This window comes from Lepidochelys kempii, chromosome 4 (genome assembly GCF_965140265.1).
Source record: "Lepidochelys kempii isolate rLepKem1 chromosome 4, rLepKem1.hap2, whole genome shotgun sequence".
NCBI classification, from domain to species: domain Eukaryota; kingdom Metazoa; phylum Chordata; order Testudines; family Cheloniidae; genus Lepidochelys; species Lepidochelys kempii.
Window position 1 is genome coordinate 135,064,790 of NC_133259.1, and position 19,098 is coordinate 135,083,887.

The 19,098-nt window shown below is 40.4% G+C and overlaps 1 protein-coding gene across 6 annotated transcripts in view; it reads right to left on the reverse strand.

Annotated features, from left to right (window-relative positions):
* Positions 1-19,098, reverse strand: part of DNAAF9 (dynein axonemal assembly factor 9) — a 134,761-nt gene that overhangs the window by 112,818 nt on the left and 2,845 nt on the right. For 3 of the 6 annotated variants that reach the window (XR_012158784.1, XM_073342971.1, XM_073342970.1), the window contains exon 2: positions 8,056-8,135. Coding sequence is in view for 2 of the 6 variants with exons in the window: in XM_073342971.1 (XP_073199072.1) it covers positions 8,056-8,135 (80 nt within the window). In the remaining 4 variants the exon portion in view is untranslated. Of the gene's footprint in view, positions 1-1,036; positions 2,214-2,305; positions 2,451-8,055; positions 8,136-19,098 lie in introns of those variants that run through there. The other 3 variants (XM_073342972.1, XM_073342973.1, XM_073342974.1) reach the window with 3 other exon arrangements.

The following is a 19,098-nucleotide window of genomic DNA, read 5'->3' on the forward strand; positions in this document are numbered from 1 at the left end:
AGTATTTCAGGCAGGACTTCACAGAGGGTTCCAATAAGAAATGGTGCACTTAAGTAATTGTTCTTACTGGAACAAGCAGGTTGGTCTGGCTTCTGATTGATGCATGGCTAGATTTACCTCGCTGCACCTTCTCTGTGAGTGACTGCAGTGTGACCTAGAGGAATGAGTCCCCTAGATGGGGGGGCAGGGGGAAGCAAATGAGTACAAAACAAATCTGGTCTATTTCTTGTTTTGATCCACTCCATCTATCTTTTACATCTTTGGCTGGCAGCAGATGGTGCAGGAGGACTGCAAGCCATCCACATCTCATGGCTGCTCGGCAGAAGATGGCACAGTAGGACTGCTAGCAATCCATATCGCCTGCCTGCTCACCATAAGATGGTTCAATAGAACTGACTGCAGGACTAAAGAGAATGACCTGGTCAAGTCGCTCCAAATTTAGTCCCTGCGCCCCGTCTGCCCAGGCGCTCCTGGCCGATGTGGCCCGGAGCATCTCAGACATGACGATGACGGCTACCAGTCCTACTGTACCGTCTGCTGCCACAAGGCAATGGGTTGATGCTGCTGTGTAGCAATGCAGTACCACGTCTGCCAGCACCCAGGGGACATACCGTGACCGTTACCTGAGCGGGCTCCATGCTTGCCGTGGTATGGCGTCTGCACAGGTAACTCAAGAAAAAAGGCACGAAACAATTGTCTGCTGCTGCTTTCACGGAGGGAGGGAGGGAGGGAACGGGGGCCTGACGATATGTACCCAGAACCACCCGCGACAATGTTTTAACCCCATCAGGCATTGGGATCTCAACCCAGAATTCCAATGGGCAGCGGAGACTGCAGGAACTGTAGGATAGCTACCCACAGTGCAACACTCCGGAAGTCGACGCTTGCCTCGGTACTGTGGAAGCACTCCACCAAGTTAATGCACTTAATGCACTTAGAGCATTTTCTGTGGGGGGACACACACTCGAATATATAAAACCGATTTCTAAAAAACCGACTTCTATAAATTCGACCTAATTTCGTAGTGTAGACATACCCTTAGAGACAGGAACACTTCTTAAGCTGCTTTCAGTTAAGCCTGCAGTTTGTGGGACGTGGTTCAGACCTGGGTCTGTGTTTGTAGTCGGCAAGCGTGTCTGGCACAATCAGGCAGGGTTCTGGAGTCCCAAGCTGGCAGGGAAGGCAGGGGCAGAAGTAGTCTTGGCAGCCCCAAGGGGGTTTTCTGTGATCCAACCCGTCACAGTCTTCCTTTAAGATATCAAAACACTATTTCTTGGGTCAGGCTCTCTGTCTTTTTCCTTCAACCTTGATCTGTTGGACTCCTACTCACATAGTTGTCAGGGCTGCACTTTGCATGGCCAAAGCATCTGACTCTGCACGCCCTCATTTTTTCCATTTATGGGCGTTACTTTGAACATGTTTCTAACAAACATTTGTCATGTGGTCTTCTTTCTTGCTTACACCAATCATCCACCTCAACATTCACATTTCTGTGGAAGAGATCATTTCTTTATTGCTGTTCAACACTCGGCACCACATATTAGAATTGGACAGACCACTGTTTTATAGAGACCTTCCCTTTTAATCATACTGGTATCTTTCTGTTACATACTATACCTCTTCTCTCTGTCCATTTGAGCCAGTCATTTATTATTTCTAGTTCTAATTTCATTCAGAGTCTTTCAAAATATTATGTCTCTCCAACACATATCCCCATTTATCAAGTTCCTCTTTTCCACACTATCTTACTCTTCACTGCTCAGAATGATATCTGCAAACAACATGCACCAAAGTGGCCTTCTTGTATGTTCCTTGTGACAGTATCCAAGTCAAGGATAAACAAGATAAGGGCTCAATACTGATCCCTGATGCACTCCCACCTTTGCTGACCGTTGGTCTGTTTCACCAGTACACATTCTAACTATTGATGTTACACTTATATATGTGGCTTGAAAAAGCCGCACAAAGTTTTGGTACCATTTTCTCCCCCATATCCCACTAGATGACTTTGCTTGAAACTCTTATCAAAGCCTTTTTCCAGCTCAATGACCACCACATAAGCAGCACATCACTGACTTAAATCCACACACTGCTCTGAAAATGAACCCTTTACCTTTCTGCAGTATTGTCAAGCAGCAAGACTTTACTCATCTAGTAATTCAAGTTTACACGTCTAGCTAAAAATATACAACATTCATTCTAATTAATATGCTCTTGATTGAACTTTCCTAATAAATGGTTACTTGTGAGCTAATGTTCAATCATGCAGTCTAAAGCAGAAGAATTAAGTATTACAGTACAATACCTGAGTCACCAAAAAGCAGCTGCTATGGTATGACAGAAATGATCTACAGATATCCTCACAAAACATTTGGCATGTGAAAGGCTTCTGAGAAAAAGTCACCAAAATATCCAGCACCAAGATCTTAAAAATGAATAGTACAGAAGATCTAGCATGAAGAAAGAAAGAAAAAAAAGCATTAAAGACACTACAAGTCTACCCTTTCTAAACCTGGTGCAGATTTTCATTACAACTGATGAAGGAAATGTCTATAGCATTTATTACCGATGGAAACACTAATAAAATTTCTGGAAACCATGACTGCATGCATAAAAATAGTGACACTCTAGAGTAATGCTTGATCTACAAGTTAAGTGTTCATAGCCACCTCAAATTCTGAGAAGGTTAATAGGTTAGTTTAAGTATTTATCAGTGTAAACATGATTATACATAATACTTAAGTGTTAGAGGAACAAGGAGGAAATTCTTGATGTAGGACTCTTAAAATCCAAGCTGGTCATAAATCTGTACTGGCAGCTTTTTCTTAAAATAAAGAAAATAACTCACTGATTTCTTACAGATGAGAACATTCACATAAACTAACTACATATAACATTTAATTAGAACCTAATGAATCAAAGTTTCCCCATCGTTAAAATTGTACAGGATCTGGTCACAGTTAACATCTGGATGTGCTAATAGACACCAAATCTATTAGCGCAAATATGTGACTTCTGACATAAATCAGAAACTTGAGCTTTCACACAGGTTGTTGGGATACAATTCAGTTGCTGCCGACACAGCCAGATCTATTAGCAGTAGCCAGATGAGAGCTCAGTGCCACAATATTCAAGAAAACAAGGACACCCAGGTTGCGTTCAGAGCTGCATCAGAATCTAAACTAGTCATTAATAATAGACACATGACTGCACTGAAACAGGAACAAGACAGTATAAAGGTGTTATAGTCCCATAATAAGCCTAACAATGCAAAAGTCCCTTTACAACTCTGGTTAAGCATCCTCTTGTGGATGATCACCAGGCTGCTGTGTTTGGATTCAACTGCTGAAGCCCCTGGGTCTGAGTAGTGACTGGTCACTGTTAGCTTTAGGTCACTCTGCAGTGCAGACCCCATATCTGACCTCCCTCTTCACAGAGAGGATCCCACAGTCCAGACCTTTAGACTGTGGTCCTAATGTCTCAGCCCTCCAGAGTCCCTTGTTAGCTACTGCATGCTCCCAGAATAAGATTCATGCACATAGGCCTTCTTTATTTGTAACCCATTTCTGTGACTAGTGTCCTGTTGACTGATACATACTTCATTTTGAGAAGGCTGAACAGTTTCTCTGCATAGATTTTCTGGTTACAAAGCACCCAAGAGAGGATTCCTGCAGAGAACCAAGCCAAACTGGCCCTGCTAAAGGAGGCACAATGAGAAATGGGCACTGAAGCCTAGGGACCAAATCTAAGAGTGCCAGAGTCACGGAACTCCCTCGAGTAAAGTGAAGGTCCAGGGCCTATCAAAAGGAAGGGTGCAATCTTGATACTAGAGAGTAGTACAAGGCGTAGCATGTTCGGTGATCCGTGACACACTTATAGAAAAATATGGGTATCACCACACAGTCTTGGAATTCAAATCCCAGATGGTACTAATACAATCTTTTCTCTCCCTCCTCCTCTCCCACTCATTCAAAACCAAAATAGAATAATCAGAATCTCAGACAGTTAAGATTAATTACTGTCTGAGCAGAGCTAATGCACAATAGTAACCCATAGCAACAATGCTAACTGATAAGGTTTGCACAATCCTCCTCAATTTTCCAGCTGCTGTTTGGTGTCATCATGGCAATGTGGTATCCATGCAGATTCCATCCAAATAAATGGCTAAAAATTTGAGGAGCATAAGACAAAAAAAACCAAAAAAAACCAACATTAGACGGAAGAGGAAAAGAACTGGAAATGGAGAAAAAGAAAAAGTGCTACCAGCACAACTTTGGAGTATACCTGCTTCCATTTGAAGAAAAAAAAGAAAAAGAAATACTCCCATCCAACAAGAGCCATTGCCAGAGGTCAACTATAGTTAAATGCACCTTAGCAAGTGTACGTTTACCACCCCAATCAGTAGACTCCATTGTCTCCACCACATTTCTACCAAAGTCTTCAGACATATATTCATCATCTCCTGCCTTGACTATTATATCCCCTTCTGTGGTCCAAAGGCCCAGCTGTCCAGATTCCAGCATGTACAGAATCACGCTGCCTCCCTTCTTTCTTATAAGTAGAGAGGAGTGCAACCACATCGCTTATCTCGCCTCAGATGGTCCAATTGGCTCTGCCTACTTATTTTGAAATCCAGTTCAGGATAGCTCTCCTTGTGTGTAAGACCTTCCATTTCTTTCCTCTATACTTGCTGCAGCGTACCTTGCACCTACACTCCCCTGCATCTCCAGAAAAGTGCGAATTTCAACTCGCTGCAATACCTTTCCTAGGCTGAGCCAGCAGACATTTGTATGATAAAGTCAGTCCTGGTGTCAGTGTCTTCAAGAAGGGAAATGAATTGGCGATGATTAAGTCGTCTCTTTCTTATGTAATTCGCTATTTTCACTACTGTGCGAACATCATGATCAATGTCCAGGACATTTTTGCAGAGGGCCTCCTGATGTATAATACAATGCAGAAAAATCACCTCTTTATCAGGGTCGCCTTCTTTTACTTTGTCCTGAATTCTTTTAAAAAGTCCTACATTTTTCCCTGTTAAATTTGGCGATCCCTCTGTGGTTACGTTTGCCAGTTTACTCCAGGGGAGCTTCAGATGTTCAAAGCAGCCAGACGCTTTCTCGTATAAATCCCATCCCTTAGTTGTGCCTTTCATTGATTCCATTGATAAAAATTTCTCTGATTTCAAATTTGTCATCAATTCCTCTGACAAAAATCAAGTAACTGTGCTGTGTCCTTAATGTCAGTGCTGTCATCGAGAGCTAATGAAAACAATGTAAAGCCCTGTGCTTTCTTGTTCAACTCAGAAGCCAAATATTCATCAATCACTTCTACATGGCAAGCCCTGGGCCCCGCTCCCCAAGCCGGAGCTTGTGGCCCACCCCTGCCCTATACTGTATCTTCTTTGCCCCTCTGCTATTATTTTTATTTAACTTTGTCATTTGCAAAGCTATAAAAACAAAATTTCATTATACTGAAACTTATTCACAATGGTGTAGACAACAGTGCAGTGATTTCAGTTATGCAGTAGAGAAAAATAATTCCTCCCACTGGAGCAATTACTGGGTCAAATCTTGTGGCATGTGTTAAGAATGTGGTCAAACTAGAGCATACCAGTTTTTATTGCCCTTGTAGCTGTGAATCTAAGTAAAGTTTTCAAAATACATGCTGTACAGTTAAATAAGTGTCCTCAAAAAACAGCTCAACCTAAAGGCGAATTTGCAAGTTTTTTTGTTTGTTTGTTTTAAAGTCAAGATCCCAAAAGAAGAAATTACATAGCCATTTTAACAATGTAATTTGTGATTAACTAAAATTAGCTAAACCCCAATCATCACTTCTAATCTGTCAAGAAATCTGAGCTGCAACTTCTGAGAGAACCAGGAAGATGACAACTTCCAGAAAAAACATTATTAGAACAGGAGTTAAACATGTACCTGTTCATTTACATCTGTTTACGGTAGTTGTGATGTCATTCACCGCCTGCAAAGAACCCAGCAATTCTACCATTCAAATATCTCTGGATCTTAAAGATGCATGTTTTTAAAAATTCAGCTTTAATTATATTTTTAACTGCCACTGAACCCTCCACCACCCACCCTTCTTTTGGAATCTTATAAAGAAGTTTTTAACTTTAGCACAAAACTGTAGTTCACACTGATATAATATCTTTCTGAGAAGGGAGAATATCTCAATATTTATAATACAATAATATTTATATTATGATACTTTATGCCTAAGTAAGTATCTGAACAGGAAAAGATTTATAATGTCGGTCTCTTTAATCTAAGAAACAGAACATAAGGTCCAGTGGCTGAAAAAGAAGTTAGAAAAATTCAGATTAGAAATAAGGTGCATTTTTTTTTAACAGTGTGGTTAATAACTTAAGGAACTGGAGGATTCTCTACCACTTGAAGAGTATTTAAATCAAGACTGGATGTCTTTCTGAAAGATATGGTCTAGCTCAACCAAATTTATGGCCTTGATGCAGGGTGAAATTCTATGACCTGTGTTGTGCAAGTCAAATTAGATGATAATAATGGTCCCTTCCGTGACCCCCAAAACAAATTATGATGTTTGTGCTTCGTATTAACCAACAATAAATGATACAATTTTCCATACTGGAAATAATTATGCATGGTATGCTGATTTTCTGTATGGTTTGAAATATTTCACATCAAGATTCCCTTATTCTGCCAGATCGATGAGCTCACAGTGAACAAACTCCAGAATGAGACAAACATTACTTGCTGCTTCTAGCAACAGGCATAGCAATTCTTTAAAGCTGCTTCTTTCCTTCTTGCCTTCCACTGCTGCTTCGAAAGTAAGAACAGCAGCAGGAGTTCAAATTGAAAGCAACAGATATCAAGGAATACTATGGTGCAAATGGAGGGCTGCTGTGTCAGTTGCATCACTTAAAAACAATCTTTCGTTTTTTTCTTTGGTGCTAGTCTAAATTGGGAGAAGTATTTTTATTTATTACTGCATCACCGAAATGCAAAATGTTGTTGGATTTAAAATTACAATACCGGCACAGGCTCATCTTGGAGAAATTCCTTTAGCAAGTGGGAAAAAAGTGGTTTCATCTTGCGCCAAAACTCAAAAGATTTCTTCAACTATTGTAATTAATATCGATATTCTACATATGGAAGCAATCCAGAATGTTACCTAGTCCACCTTCTGCCAAGGCAGAATTGTTACCTCCTGTACATTTATTAGTTTTCTATCCAGTCTAGTTTTCAAAATGCCAACTCAGCCAATGGTCTTCCACCAGTTCCCTGGAAGGCTATTCCACAGCAAGCTTTCCATTATATCCATTTCTCAATTTAAAGCCAGTATTATGAGTTTTATCCTCTCGAGCTACACTAAGTAATTCCTCCCCTCTTCAAAATATTTATATATTGTCACGTCCCCTCCTTTGTCATTGCTTAGCCAAGTTTTATATAAAATTTTTAACCTTGTAGTCATGCCCTCCAGATATCTCAATCACTGTTCATGGAATTCCCTCCAATTTGTCAATATCTTGCTAGTAATTAGGTACTTACAACTGCAACACTATAGGCAGGATCACACCCTAGGCATATAGAATGGGGCTATTACCTTCCTGTAAAATGATGCCTTTGTGTACACAGCTCTGTTTTGTATTAACTTTTTTGGTGCCATAAAACATTGCAAACTCATGTCTAGTTTATGTGCTACTGTCACCATTAAACAATAACTGCTCCCCGGTTTCTCAGAGGTTGCTTGTCACTGAATCTGTATTTTAAATCATTTACCCTTAAAGAAAAAAAAGAGTCCATTGATTTGGGGAAGGTAGCAGATATCCTTTTCTGTCTACGTTTGTCAGCACAGTAAGGAATTTAGAAAAGATACCAAAATGGAAAAATGTGGACTATTATTTCTATCTATGATGCATCTCATTTTGTAGTTTTCAGCCCATGGTTCTAAACTTTACATCCTGCCATATTTCTCCAGCTGCAGTTGTATTCATGGCTCTTAATAGTCTAATCTGTGCATTTTTTAAAGGTGTTTTTTACTCACTTTAACAGTTCAAAAACTAACCTAAAATGCAGAGGATTCCATCAGGTTGAGATTTGCTGCTCTGTGTCAGGATGCTTTGGATTTGTCGAAGACGGCTGCAACTGCAAAAGAAAGAGTCAATCCTTAGAGACAGTGCTTAAAAGGACTCAAGATTGGGCTGACCAAGGGTTGGTCTTCCTTTTTAAAAAAATATATATATATAGGTAAGGACATGAAATTCTACATGGATCCCCTCATTTCTCTTTTAAGTAAGTTTAAAGCTCTATTATATTAAACAAAGCAAAAAGTGAACTCCAGTACCCATGATTTTATTTCTATTTTTTTTTACACATATTCATTGTTATAGGGTTGTTTTGTTCATAAAGAAATAGATTTGAGTTTTGAAATTTCAAAGGGGTGATTATAAAGAAAAGTAATTGGAAAAGGAGAATAAAAGCTATTGATGACACTCCTGACAAGGTCTTCTGTTCTTTACACGTTTAGATCCCATAGCTAATTTATTCCCAAGGGCAAAAATTCTTTCACTCCTTGGCCAGGCAAAATTCACATTTAACTTTAGTAACCTCTTCCTTTTAAAAAGAGTTGGCAACATTATAACAAGAAACTGAAATTAAGTATTAGCTGCAATGTAGATTTTTGGAGTCAAAAGGATTATAGACAAACACCATCAGAAATCAAGAACACAGTCACAAATACAAAAAACAGTATTTCTCAATGTTCAAGTGACAATAAATGCCCTCAATAAAAGAAAAACTTTTAATATTAAACAAAAACAATATCTGCCTCCTCTTATTTACTTCTATAGTGCTACAATTCATGTAGCAACTACTCATTAAAGGTTTCCCTGAACTGATGTGAGTGGCTAGAGTCTGACAAGTATCAGTTACAAACATTTAAGGACAGATGTGATTGCTTTCACTGACCAAAAAAAACCAAAACCCAAAACAATTAGTACTATTTTGAAGTGCTTAGTAGCTGAAGTGGACTTCTCAGCCATATTAAATCTAGCTTAAGCTATAAAAATGTGTTTCTCCCAAGATGTACCTTTCATTAAAAAAAGAAAAAGAAAAAGCGTTCACTGACTACACCTCCAGGAAGTATCTGCTTACAAAGCCGCACACAGAGAAAATAAATATTTTTCCTAACAATTAAACAGCTATGTTGTGACAACAGTTTTACAAAGCGTCAAGAACCATAGTGATCCGAGTCACCACCTTCCCCACCAAACTGCTGTCTGCAACACTGGATTTTTACCACCTTGGCAATGCTGGTAGGCAATTTATTGTCTTCCTGTTTACCTAGCATCAGTGCAGGTCCACCAGCACTAGCAACGGCAGGAAGGTTAGCGTATATCAGCTAGCAGCATTTTTCAATCAGGTCACCTAGACCTGTTCTGAGCAGGATTAGTCAATGTTGGTAAAAATATCTACAGCAGCTCTACACTAGCGAAGTCTGAAGAGATTTGGATAGTTTATCTTAAAAAGGAGAAAAATAAGAAGGGACATTGTGAAACTATAGCGAATAGCACAGACCAGGTAAAAAGAAAAGGAGGACTTGTGCCACCTTAGAGACTAACAAATTTATTTGAGCATAAGCTTTCATGAGCTACAGCTCATTTCATCGGATGCATTCAGTGGAAAATACAGTGGGGAGATTTATATACACAGGGAACATGAAACAATGGGTGTTACCATACACACACTGTAGAGAGTGATCAGGTAAAGTGAGCTATTACGGGCGGGGGGAGGGGGGGGGGACGACCTTTTGTAGTGATAATCAAGGTGGGCCATTTCCAGCAATTGACAAGAATGTCTGAGGGTGGGTGGGGGGGAATAAAAATGGGGAAATAGTTTTACTTTGTCTAATCACCCATTCACTCCCAGTCTTTATTCAAGCCTAAGTTAATTGTATCCAGTTTGCAAATTAATTTCAATTCAGCAGTCTCTCATTGGAATCTGTTTCTGAAGTTTTTTCACTGAAGAATTGCCATTTTTAGGTCTGTAATCGAGTGACCAAAGAGACTGAAGTGTTCTCCGACTGGTTTTTGAATGTTATAATTCTTGACGTCTGATTTGTGTCCATTTATTCTTTTACATAGAGACTGTCCAGTTTGGCCAACGTACAGGGCAGAGGGGCATTGCTGGCACATGATGGCACATATCACATTGGTAGATGTGCAGGTGAACGAGACTCTGATAGCGTGGCTGATGTGATTAGGCCCTATGATGGTGTCCCCTGAATAGATATGTGGGCACAGTTGGCAACGGGCTTTGTTGCAAGGATAGGTTCCTAGGTTAGTGGCTCTGTTGTGGTGTGTGGTTGCTGGTGAGTATTTGCTTCAGGTTGGGGGGCTGTCTGTAAGCAAGGCCTGGCCTGTCTCCCAAGATCTATGAGAGTGATGGGTCGTCCTTCAGGATAGGTTGTAGATCCTTGATGATGCATTGGAGAGGTTTTAGTTGGGGGCTGAAGGTGATGACTAGTGGCTTTCTGTTATTTTCTTTGTTGGGCCTGTCCTGTAGTAGGTAACTTCTGGGTACTCTTCTGGCTCTGTCATTCTGTTTCTTCACTTCAGCAGGTGGGTACTGTAGTTGTAAGAACTGCTGGAAATGGCCCACCTTGATTATCACTACAAAAGGCTTCCCCACCCCCCACACCCCCTCCCGCTCCTGCTGGTAATAGCTCACCTTTCCTGATCACTCTCATTACAGTGTGTATGGTAACACCCATTGTTTCATGTTCTCTGTGTATATAAAATCTCCCCACTGTATTTTCCACTGAATGCATCCGATGAAGTGAGCTGTGGCTCACGAAAGCTTATGCTCAAATAAATTTGTTAGTCTCTAAGGTGCCACAAGTCCTCCTTTTCTTTTTGGGATACAAACTAACATGGCTACTACTCTGAAATCGTGCAGCCAATGCAGCGTTTCTAGTGAAGACATAGCCCAAATAATAGGCAAGGTGCTGAAAAGGTCAAGCAGATTGGCAAACATTTGTCAATAGCTAAAGGCACATGCAAAAGAGCGGTAGGTTTGATAAATTAGCAATTGTTATTACAACTACTACTGCGTTCTTGCAGTTTTCCTTACAGAAAAGCAAAATTTTAATTTTGGACAAACGTGTGTGGTTTTATGTATGAGGACTGAGTTATGTATGAGGACTACGCATACAAAGATAATGCCACAGTATTTTGTTTCATTTAATAAAGTCCTAATACTCCCCGATTGTGGAAAAAACAGCCACCTTCCTTATTACTCTTAATTGCATCCTGTATTCCTACCTCTAATTTATTCAGTGCACTACACACAGACTTCCTTTTCCTGTTGTTTCCCAGCCTGACATTACTGATGAAAGGGGCAGAAATAAAGTGCCATTAAAATGGACTCCCTGTTGAGGGTTATAGACTAGTTTGCCATATATCTGAGCCATAACCACAGCTGTGGTAAGTAGGTAACCTATATTATTCAGCAGATGTAACCGATGTACTTCCACTGCTGTACTGAAGTGTTGCTTTGCATACGTTTTGTTTCACATTGGTAAACGTTATACTCCTCCCACAGAAATGTTTGAGACTGCCTCACATATGGTGAAGCTTAATGTCATAGATGTCAGTGAACTAAAGAAACCAAAAGATCCACGGCACAATTATGCAAAATCTGCAAGCAACTAAAAGATGTCTCTTTAGGAGCTTAAATAGATATTTGCTGTCTGTCTGGGAATAAGAGGTTTGTCACATGACAGGTTTCCTGCTCACATACTGCACTACAATCATTTTTAAATATTGAGTCCAAAAGGCTCTCCTATTGTTTTTAAAATAAACATCACTCCTCAACAGTTGCCAACAAAATGTATCCTGGCCTGCTGTTACTGCCATTGTAGCCATAGGCCTGACTCAGATATAAACAGCCAATTATGTTAAATCTGCTGGCAGTTTCGAAATACTGACGAAATGTTCCCTCGGGAATAAAACATGAAAAATAAACTCATTTTCAGACAGAACAACAAGCAGTAGTGGTCTGGATATATATATCACTGCTCTTACCTCAAACAAATGGCAGTTTCAAACACAGCAGTGAGGATAAAAATTGCTGGTTTTTATATGGATTCTTGTTTAAGTTTTTTTTATATACAAGGTTTATTTTTAAAAATAAACCTATTTAAAATGTAAAGATATGACAACATTTATATGAAGACCTAAACTTATTATAAATGTAAAGTCATGTAAATTAAACAAAAATATTCCATCAGTACATGTTGGCTGCTGAAATTTTAAAGAAAGTCAAACCAGTGAACTGAAATTCACTAGCTAAACACCTGAAATCAGAATTTGTTGACGTACCCAGTCACTTTTTGGACAGCAATAGCCACTTCTGCAGAGCCAAGAGAATATCTTCCTCATTTCAGTTTTTTCAATTAGTTCAGTTCAAAGACTAGTTCAAAGTTGAGAAACTGATTGGGATTGAAAAAGCAGGAAAGCATGTTTTCTTCTTCCAATGTATGAATAAAAACTAGGGGTGAGAGGATGAGATCTACCAGTTCTAAAAACTTAAAGGTGACGATGATCAGAAATTCACTACCTCCCTCCTTCGTTTAAAACATGAGTTAGTTTTAAATGCAAAAAGCATATTTTGATAAAAAAATTCATATATATCAAGAACATTTAAGGCAATTTTATCTAACTAATTACAAACAATTCTAAAATTATACTTGTGTATTTTTCATTGCAATCCAATTTCTATCCAAATGCAGCTTGATGCAAATCATGAGTAAAAAATTAATCTAATAAATAAGAAATGCATCATTCAACATTGTCTAACATAGTAAAACATGCAAAAACTTTAATAAATCTATGTTAAGCTATAATTGCTTAAAGAAATAGTCTCTCCTCCTGGTTAGCAAAACATATCGAATTTCCTGAAGAGCTATATTTACTTGCAAATCAACAGGTTTTAAATGTTACCAACCAATGAGAATTAACCTTTAAGAAAAATACTAAAAAGTACAAATGTAAACAAGATTAAAATCAATTACATAATTTATTTGGATTTAAATCAATCCAAGTTGGGACTCAGTAATCAAAGTTTTTGGTTTTCAGAGTTACAACAGCCTGACCATGAAAGAGCCAAATACCCTCAAAACTCACCAACTTCAACAAGATTTGCAGGTACTCAGCTTCTCTCAGGCTCATGCCACACCTTTGTGAAAACGTAAATGGCAATATTTTCCCCAAACTTTGTATATGGTTTATTTTTCTAATGAGCACCCCCCCCACAAAATCTGCCTGTCACACAAAGCAGATGAAACTGAAACTTTCCAGCCTTCTTAATACATTATGTGCCACATTAAGAGTTCAGAATCCAGTGTCTTACTCATTCAGTGGAGCTGCTTTTGAGAGTGGGAGATCCAACAGATTACAGACAACACTGAATTTGCAATCTGTTTTACATGCTCTTTAGAGGTCCCCCGCCCCCCCACACACACATATATCTAGTTTTAATGTCTTCTTCCTTAAATAAGCATAAATAAGGTTCTACATTTTCCATATAATCTGCATGACATGTTTTAGAGGACCACATTCCATTTTTTTTTGCTTTTTGCGTTCATGAGATTTAAGTCTGTTAGATTCATATTTTCCTTGCACTTTGTAATATTTGCTACTCCAGCTCTGTCTATACCCCATATTTCAAGTGTTTATGGAAGTTCAAAAAAAAAAAGAAAAAAGTTGCTTGGGGTCCCCCAGGCAATTTAGCACATCTGAACACCACTACTGTCCTAAGAGTAAATGCACCAGCACTCATGTCAGAATTCTGTTTTACAACAGCCATGTAGGGTTGGAAGGGCCTACCTCAAAATGGCATCTAGCCTAATAGTTCTCAACTGAGGTTCCGACAAGGTCTTCCGGGGGTATGTCAACTCATCTAGATCAGTTTTTCTCAACATGGGGGTTGTGAGCCCCCAGGGGCAGGGGGGTCACAGGATGAGTTTAGAAGGGTCACAAGTGAAGGGCTGGCATTAAGAGGGTGGCAAGCAGGGCAACTGCCTAGGGCCCCATGAAGTGGGCAGCAGGGCTTGGCCCTCAGCCTCCTGAAAGGGGTACAGTAGTCTGAAAAGGTTGAGAACCACTGATTTAACCCATCCCCCCATGCTGGGGCAATGTTTGTGTACTTGCATTTACACTAGCAAGCTTTGTTTCTGTAACTCACCACCACAGCAGCAGCTGTAACCATTGAACCTGGAGTGCAAACAGAGCTCAGGCCTGGCTTTCCCAGCTGGATATGTGGGTAAAATTCTGTTGAGCCCTGTCTACACCACAGCTACTACCACTAATACCATCAATAGAGATGCACTCGTGGTGAATTACAGTTGAAGTTTGAAGAATAGGAGGACTTGTGGCACCTTAGAGACTAACCAATTTATTTGAGCATGAGCTTTCGTGAGCTACAGCTCACTTCTCGGATACAGTATGCATCCGATGAAGTGAGCTGTAGCTCACGAAAGCTCATGCTCAAATAAATTGGTTAGTCTCTAAGGTGCCACAAGTACTCCTTTTCTCTTTGCGAATACAGACTAACACGGATGTTACTCTGAAAATTGAAGTTTGACTACACAATGACTACAGTCCTGACAACACAGTGACTACCAGAACAAATGCCTCCATCAAATATCTGTTTATCAGTACTTTGGATATCAAAGGTGATAAAGGAGGACACCTGGCTGCTCAAAAAATGAAATGTCCCCCACCCCCGAACTTCTCCTTAACTGGGGCCCAAAGGACACAAGAGCATCAACGACTGTAGGTTAGGTTGCACCATCTGGTCCAAAACTACCCACATTAGTAAGAGGTGGTACATCAGCAGACCTAAAAATAATGAAAAGTAACTAAGTTATTACTTTGAGGAATTTGGCCCAAAGTTAGTTGCAGTTTGCCCATGCAAAAGCTGCACATGCTGTTAGCAAAATCCTTGTTATTGCTCTGTGAAGGTGTACAACTGATATCGAATACAGTAGTCGAGCACATTTGTTGGGTGTGGGCAAATCAAGAGTTGGAGCTACGAGTACAAATGTCAGGCAGACATATTCTAACAGGAGCTTATTTTTATTACAATTAAGAATCTCAATAATAATGGAAGGATTTAAGTACAAGTGAAGTTTTTCCCCAGGTGCAGATAACGAGAAAGCATATGCCAAGTGAGTATTACAACCAGAAAGGTTGCTGTTCTACTGTGAAGTATACTTTGACAGAGACTACTGATACCAGTTTACAGAGTAGACACTGGCCAGGCAAAATATATTTTTCTTATAGTTTGTACACAGGGAATGTAAAATAGTATATTTCTCTTGCTCTCACACACACGCACAAATGTTGTTTCTGCAGTTATTCTGGGTGACGTCTCTCTTGCTCCTGGGATAATTAAATCAGTCACTGATTACAAGAGACAAAGCCATGTCTTTATCTGTCACATCAGTGAAAGTCAAATGGTAATGGCATATGACTTTTGAAGGCTGAAGGGTAGTGGAGATGTCGTTTGAACCAAAATAAATAGTAACTAAGTTTGTGATGCTACTTCTACAGTTTGGGCAATTTACTATATTTGTGAATGATCACTGAACACAAAGGGACAGCATCTTTCAGCAGCCCAGCACTGTTGTTCTGAACAAATGCAGTGTTGGTTTGTATACATGCTTTTTCATCATGTACCAAAACAATGCATTCTTTAAATTAAGCTTTTTTTCTTACATAAATGGGTGATAATTAAGGGAAGATATAATATATTAAACCAGGGATAATCTATTTTTTATCAAGGTCCAAATTTCTTGGTCAAGGTATAGTCGAAGTCCAGACTCCAAGGAAAATAATAATAATAAAAAAAAAGATAAATAAAAGATTTCGGGGTCCATTCAAAAGCATCTGGTGGTCCAGATTTGGCCCACAGTCTGCCTATTAACTACCCCAGTACTAAACCCTGAGCATAATTATACTAATAAAGGGAAGTTGTGAGACAGAGACAAAGCTGTGGCAAGGAAGCACACTGAAGAAATGGGGTAAGAAAATAATGAGGATCATTAACAAAAAATCACCACTTGTCTGAACATCTGTTAATATATTGGTTCAATACCTTTCACTAAACTCATGGAGCTCTCTTGCACTCCCACTCTGCTGGTACTCAGCCAGTGGTCCAACAGTAGATTGCCAGCTGAAAAAAATGCAGATCTCTCTGGCTCCTCCTACTGCAGCCCCCAAACACCAATCAATACTCTCATTCTGATGAACCATGTGTCATTTGGTAGCAGAAGTATCGGCCAATGCACCATGACTGGTTTTCCCAACTGACGCATGGAAAAACCAGAGTGGGGGGCAACATATGAGAGTGAATTTGGCCAAGAGGAGAGGGTATGTGGGTGGGCCGAGACTGAAGTCTCATGTTGTACCGCCAGCTGAAGACAAAGGGGCATTTCAGAGTGGTAATGTAAGACAGAGACTTCTGTCTTGCTGGTTAAGAGAGCTGTAAAAGATAACTGCCATTCTATCTGAAGCAGTGTAAGACAAGCATAGCATGGACATAACGACACAATATTGTAACCACATAGATGAAAGAACAATCAATTGCTGTACTACCATTTGATTTCTTTAGTCTAGACAAAGATTTCACTCCTTGGCCAGTAGGTGTCAAGTAGATTTTTCAAGCACTGAGTATCACTACCTACTCATTTTGATGACAGGTAATTTAATTTTTTTTTTCTATTCACTTTCTCAAGACTTAGCTAAAAAAATTTCAACAATGATCTAAAAAAAGAAGTTGAAAAAAATCTTGGTGAAGCTTTGTGGGAAAATGACTAGAAAAAAATATTTGTTTTACTTTTTTCTCAACAACTAAGAAAAATCTTTACATTGAAAATAATATTTCACTAAGAAAGGTAACAAAAACATGCATCCCTCTCTTCTGTCCCCCTCACTCCATGAGTGTCACCCCTCCTGCCCTTGTCCATGCTCTTCCTTAGTACACTTACACCTGGGTCTGCAAACAGAAGTTGTATCACTAACTACATACTCCTGGATGCCATTCTGCACCAAAAAATTAAAAATTCTACACACAATATTTTAAAACGCTGCAAATTCTCCTACCTCTGGCACTACCCTGACACAACACAAAGGCCGGACCTGCCCCAGAAGCACAGTAGGGCCCTACCTCTCCGCGCCAGGTGCACCAGGAGTGGGCAGGAAGGCAGACTCAGCACAGCAGGATCCAAGTATGGAGGGGCTTAGTGTGGGGAGATCTGGGTGAGGAGAGGTATGAGTTGAGAGGGTTCTGTGCCGGACAATCTGGGTGCGGGAAGCTCAGTGGGGAATCCATGGGGGGATCTGGATTGTTGGTGTGTTCTCGGTGCAACGGTAATAGGATTCTGCAGGGGGGTCCAGGTGAAGGTGGTTGGGACTCAGCAGGGGTGGGGGGGAAATAGAGCTCAGCAGGGGTCTCTGGGGGGTCCAGATGCTAGGGGAGTAGGATTAGGATCCAGGTGCAGCTGTTTGGGGCTTGGTGGGGTGGGGATGCGGGTGGCCCGCCAGGGTGGTGCAGGGGGAGTGGGGCTCATCGGGTGGGGGGGGGTTCTGAGTGCAGGGGGATGAGACTTAGTGGGAGGGTCTCAGTATGAAGGGGTCTGGATGCACAGGGGTTGGGCAGATGGGGGAGCAGCTCCCTGTACAGTGATCCCTCCCCCTGCACCTGAGGAGCGATGAGTGCAGGAAGCAGGGGGAAGATTGCAGAGCTTCCTGCAGCTGGGGGAGAAATCTGTTGGGGTGGTCTGACCCAGCCCCAGATGCCATGCAGGGGAAGAGGCACCCTCCGCAGCACAGCCAGGACTAGCAGCTGAGACTGGCACAGGGTAGGAGCCATGAGCTGGGTCTTCCCCAGTCCCGCCCCCTGCCCCAGAGTGATTTACCTCCCTGCTGGCTGCCCTGGGCACCCAACACATACTGCTGCGGAGGGTTGCATGACCGCTCTTCTGGCTTCCCTTTGCTTCCCCATCAGAAAGTCAGTTTTTCTGCAGGGAAGCAAAGAAATCTGCAGGGGACATAAATTCTACACATGCGCAGTGGCGCAGAATTCCCCCAGGAGTAGCCTACACCATTATAGCTAAGGCAGTTAACAAAAACAAAAAAAAATCTTTTGTGGATACAATAATACCTGTACGAAACTGCTTATAGATGTATAGCTTATTCTCTCTCCATATGGGAGTAAGCTATATCTGTACAAGGCACCTTTATACCAATATAAATGCATGCACACCTGTCAGTTGTACCAGTGCAACAATTTCAGTTAAAACAAAACGCCTCTAACCAACTACTCGTACAAAAATCTGCACATAGACCAGGCCTTGGCTGAAAACAAATATATCCACTACCATGCCTCCCTCCTGCCTGAACGTTCTTCATCTTTGGAATAAGTGCTCAACTAATTTTGTTAGTCCACCAGTTACATTAACCATCTCTAGTCCACAGGACAACCGTTTCAAAGATTTTTGGGAAGCAATCCACTTAAAAAGTCATAAAACTCTTCAAAGTGAAACACATACCTTTCAATGTGTTTTCAAAACGAGAGTCTCATATACAACATATATATAGTCCTCCATAATATATATCAAGAACAGCACAATTATACCAATACACAATATAAACCTTCAGTAGGAATATGTCCTCAGCATCAAGAAATTTGGAGACAATTCCCTTAATCCCTCTACCCCCAACACACAGCCTCAGAAAAATTTCTGCAAAAACACAGTAGCATGTGCCTCAATGAATATTCAAGAGGTACTATGAAGGGCACTGAACATGAGGATTTTCCACTGAATGCCTATCTAAGATTCCCATTTAAGAAAGCTAGGAGACCTATTTTAGAATTTTGCTTTAATAGTACAGTACCTCTACCTCTCGTCTAAATATTTCACCTGTCAACGAACGCCATGACAGCCTTACTGAAGCACTTTAATAGACAGTGACTTTACATTTTTCCTACCTCTGAAGTAGTAACCTGTATTATAAAGTACAGATCACCAGTGTTATCCTTGTTT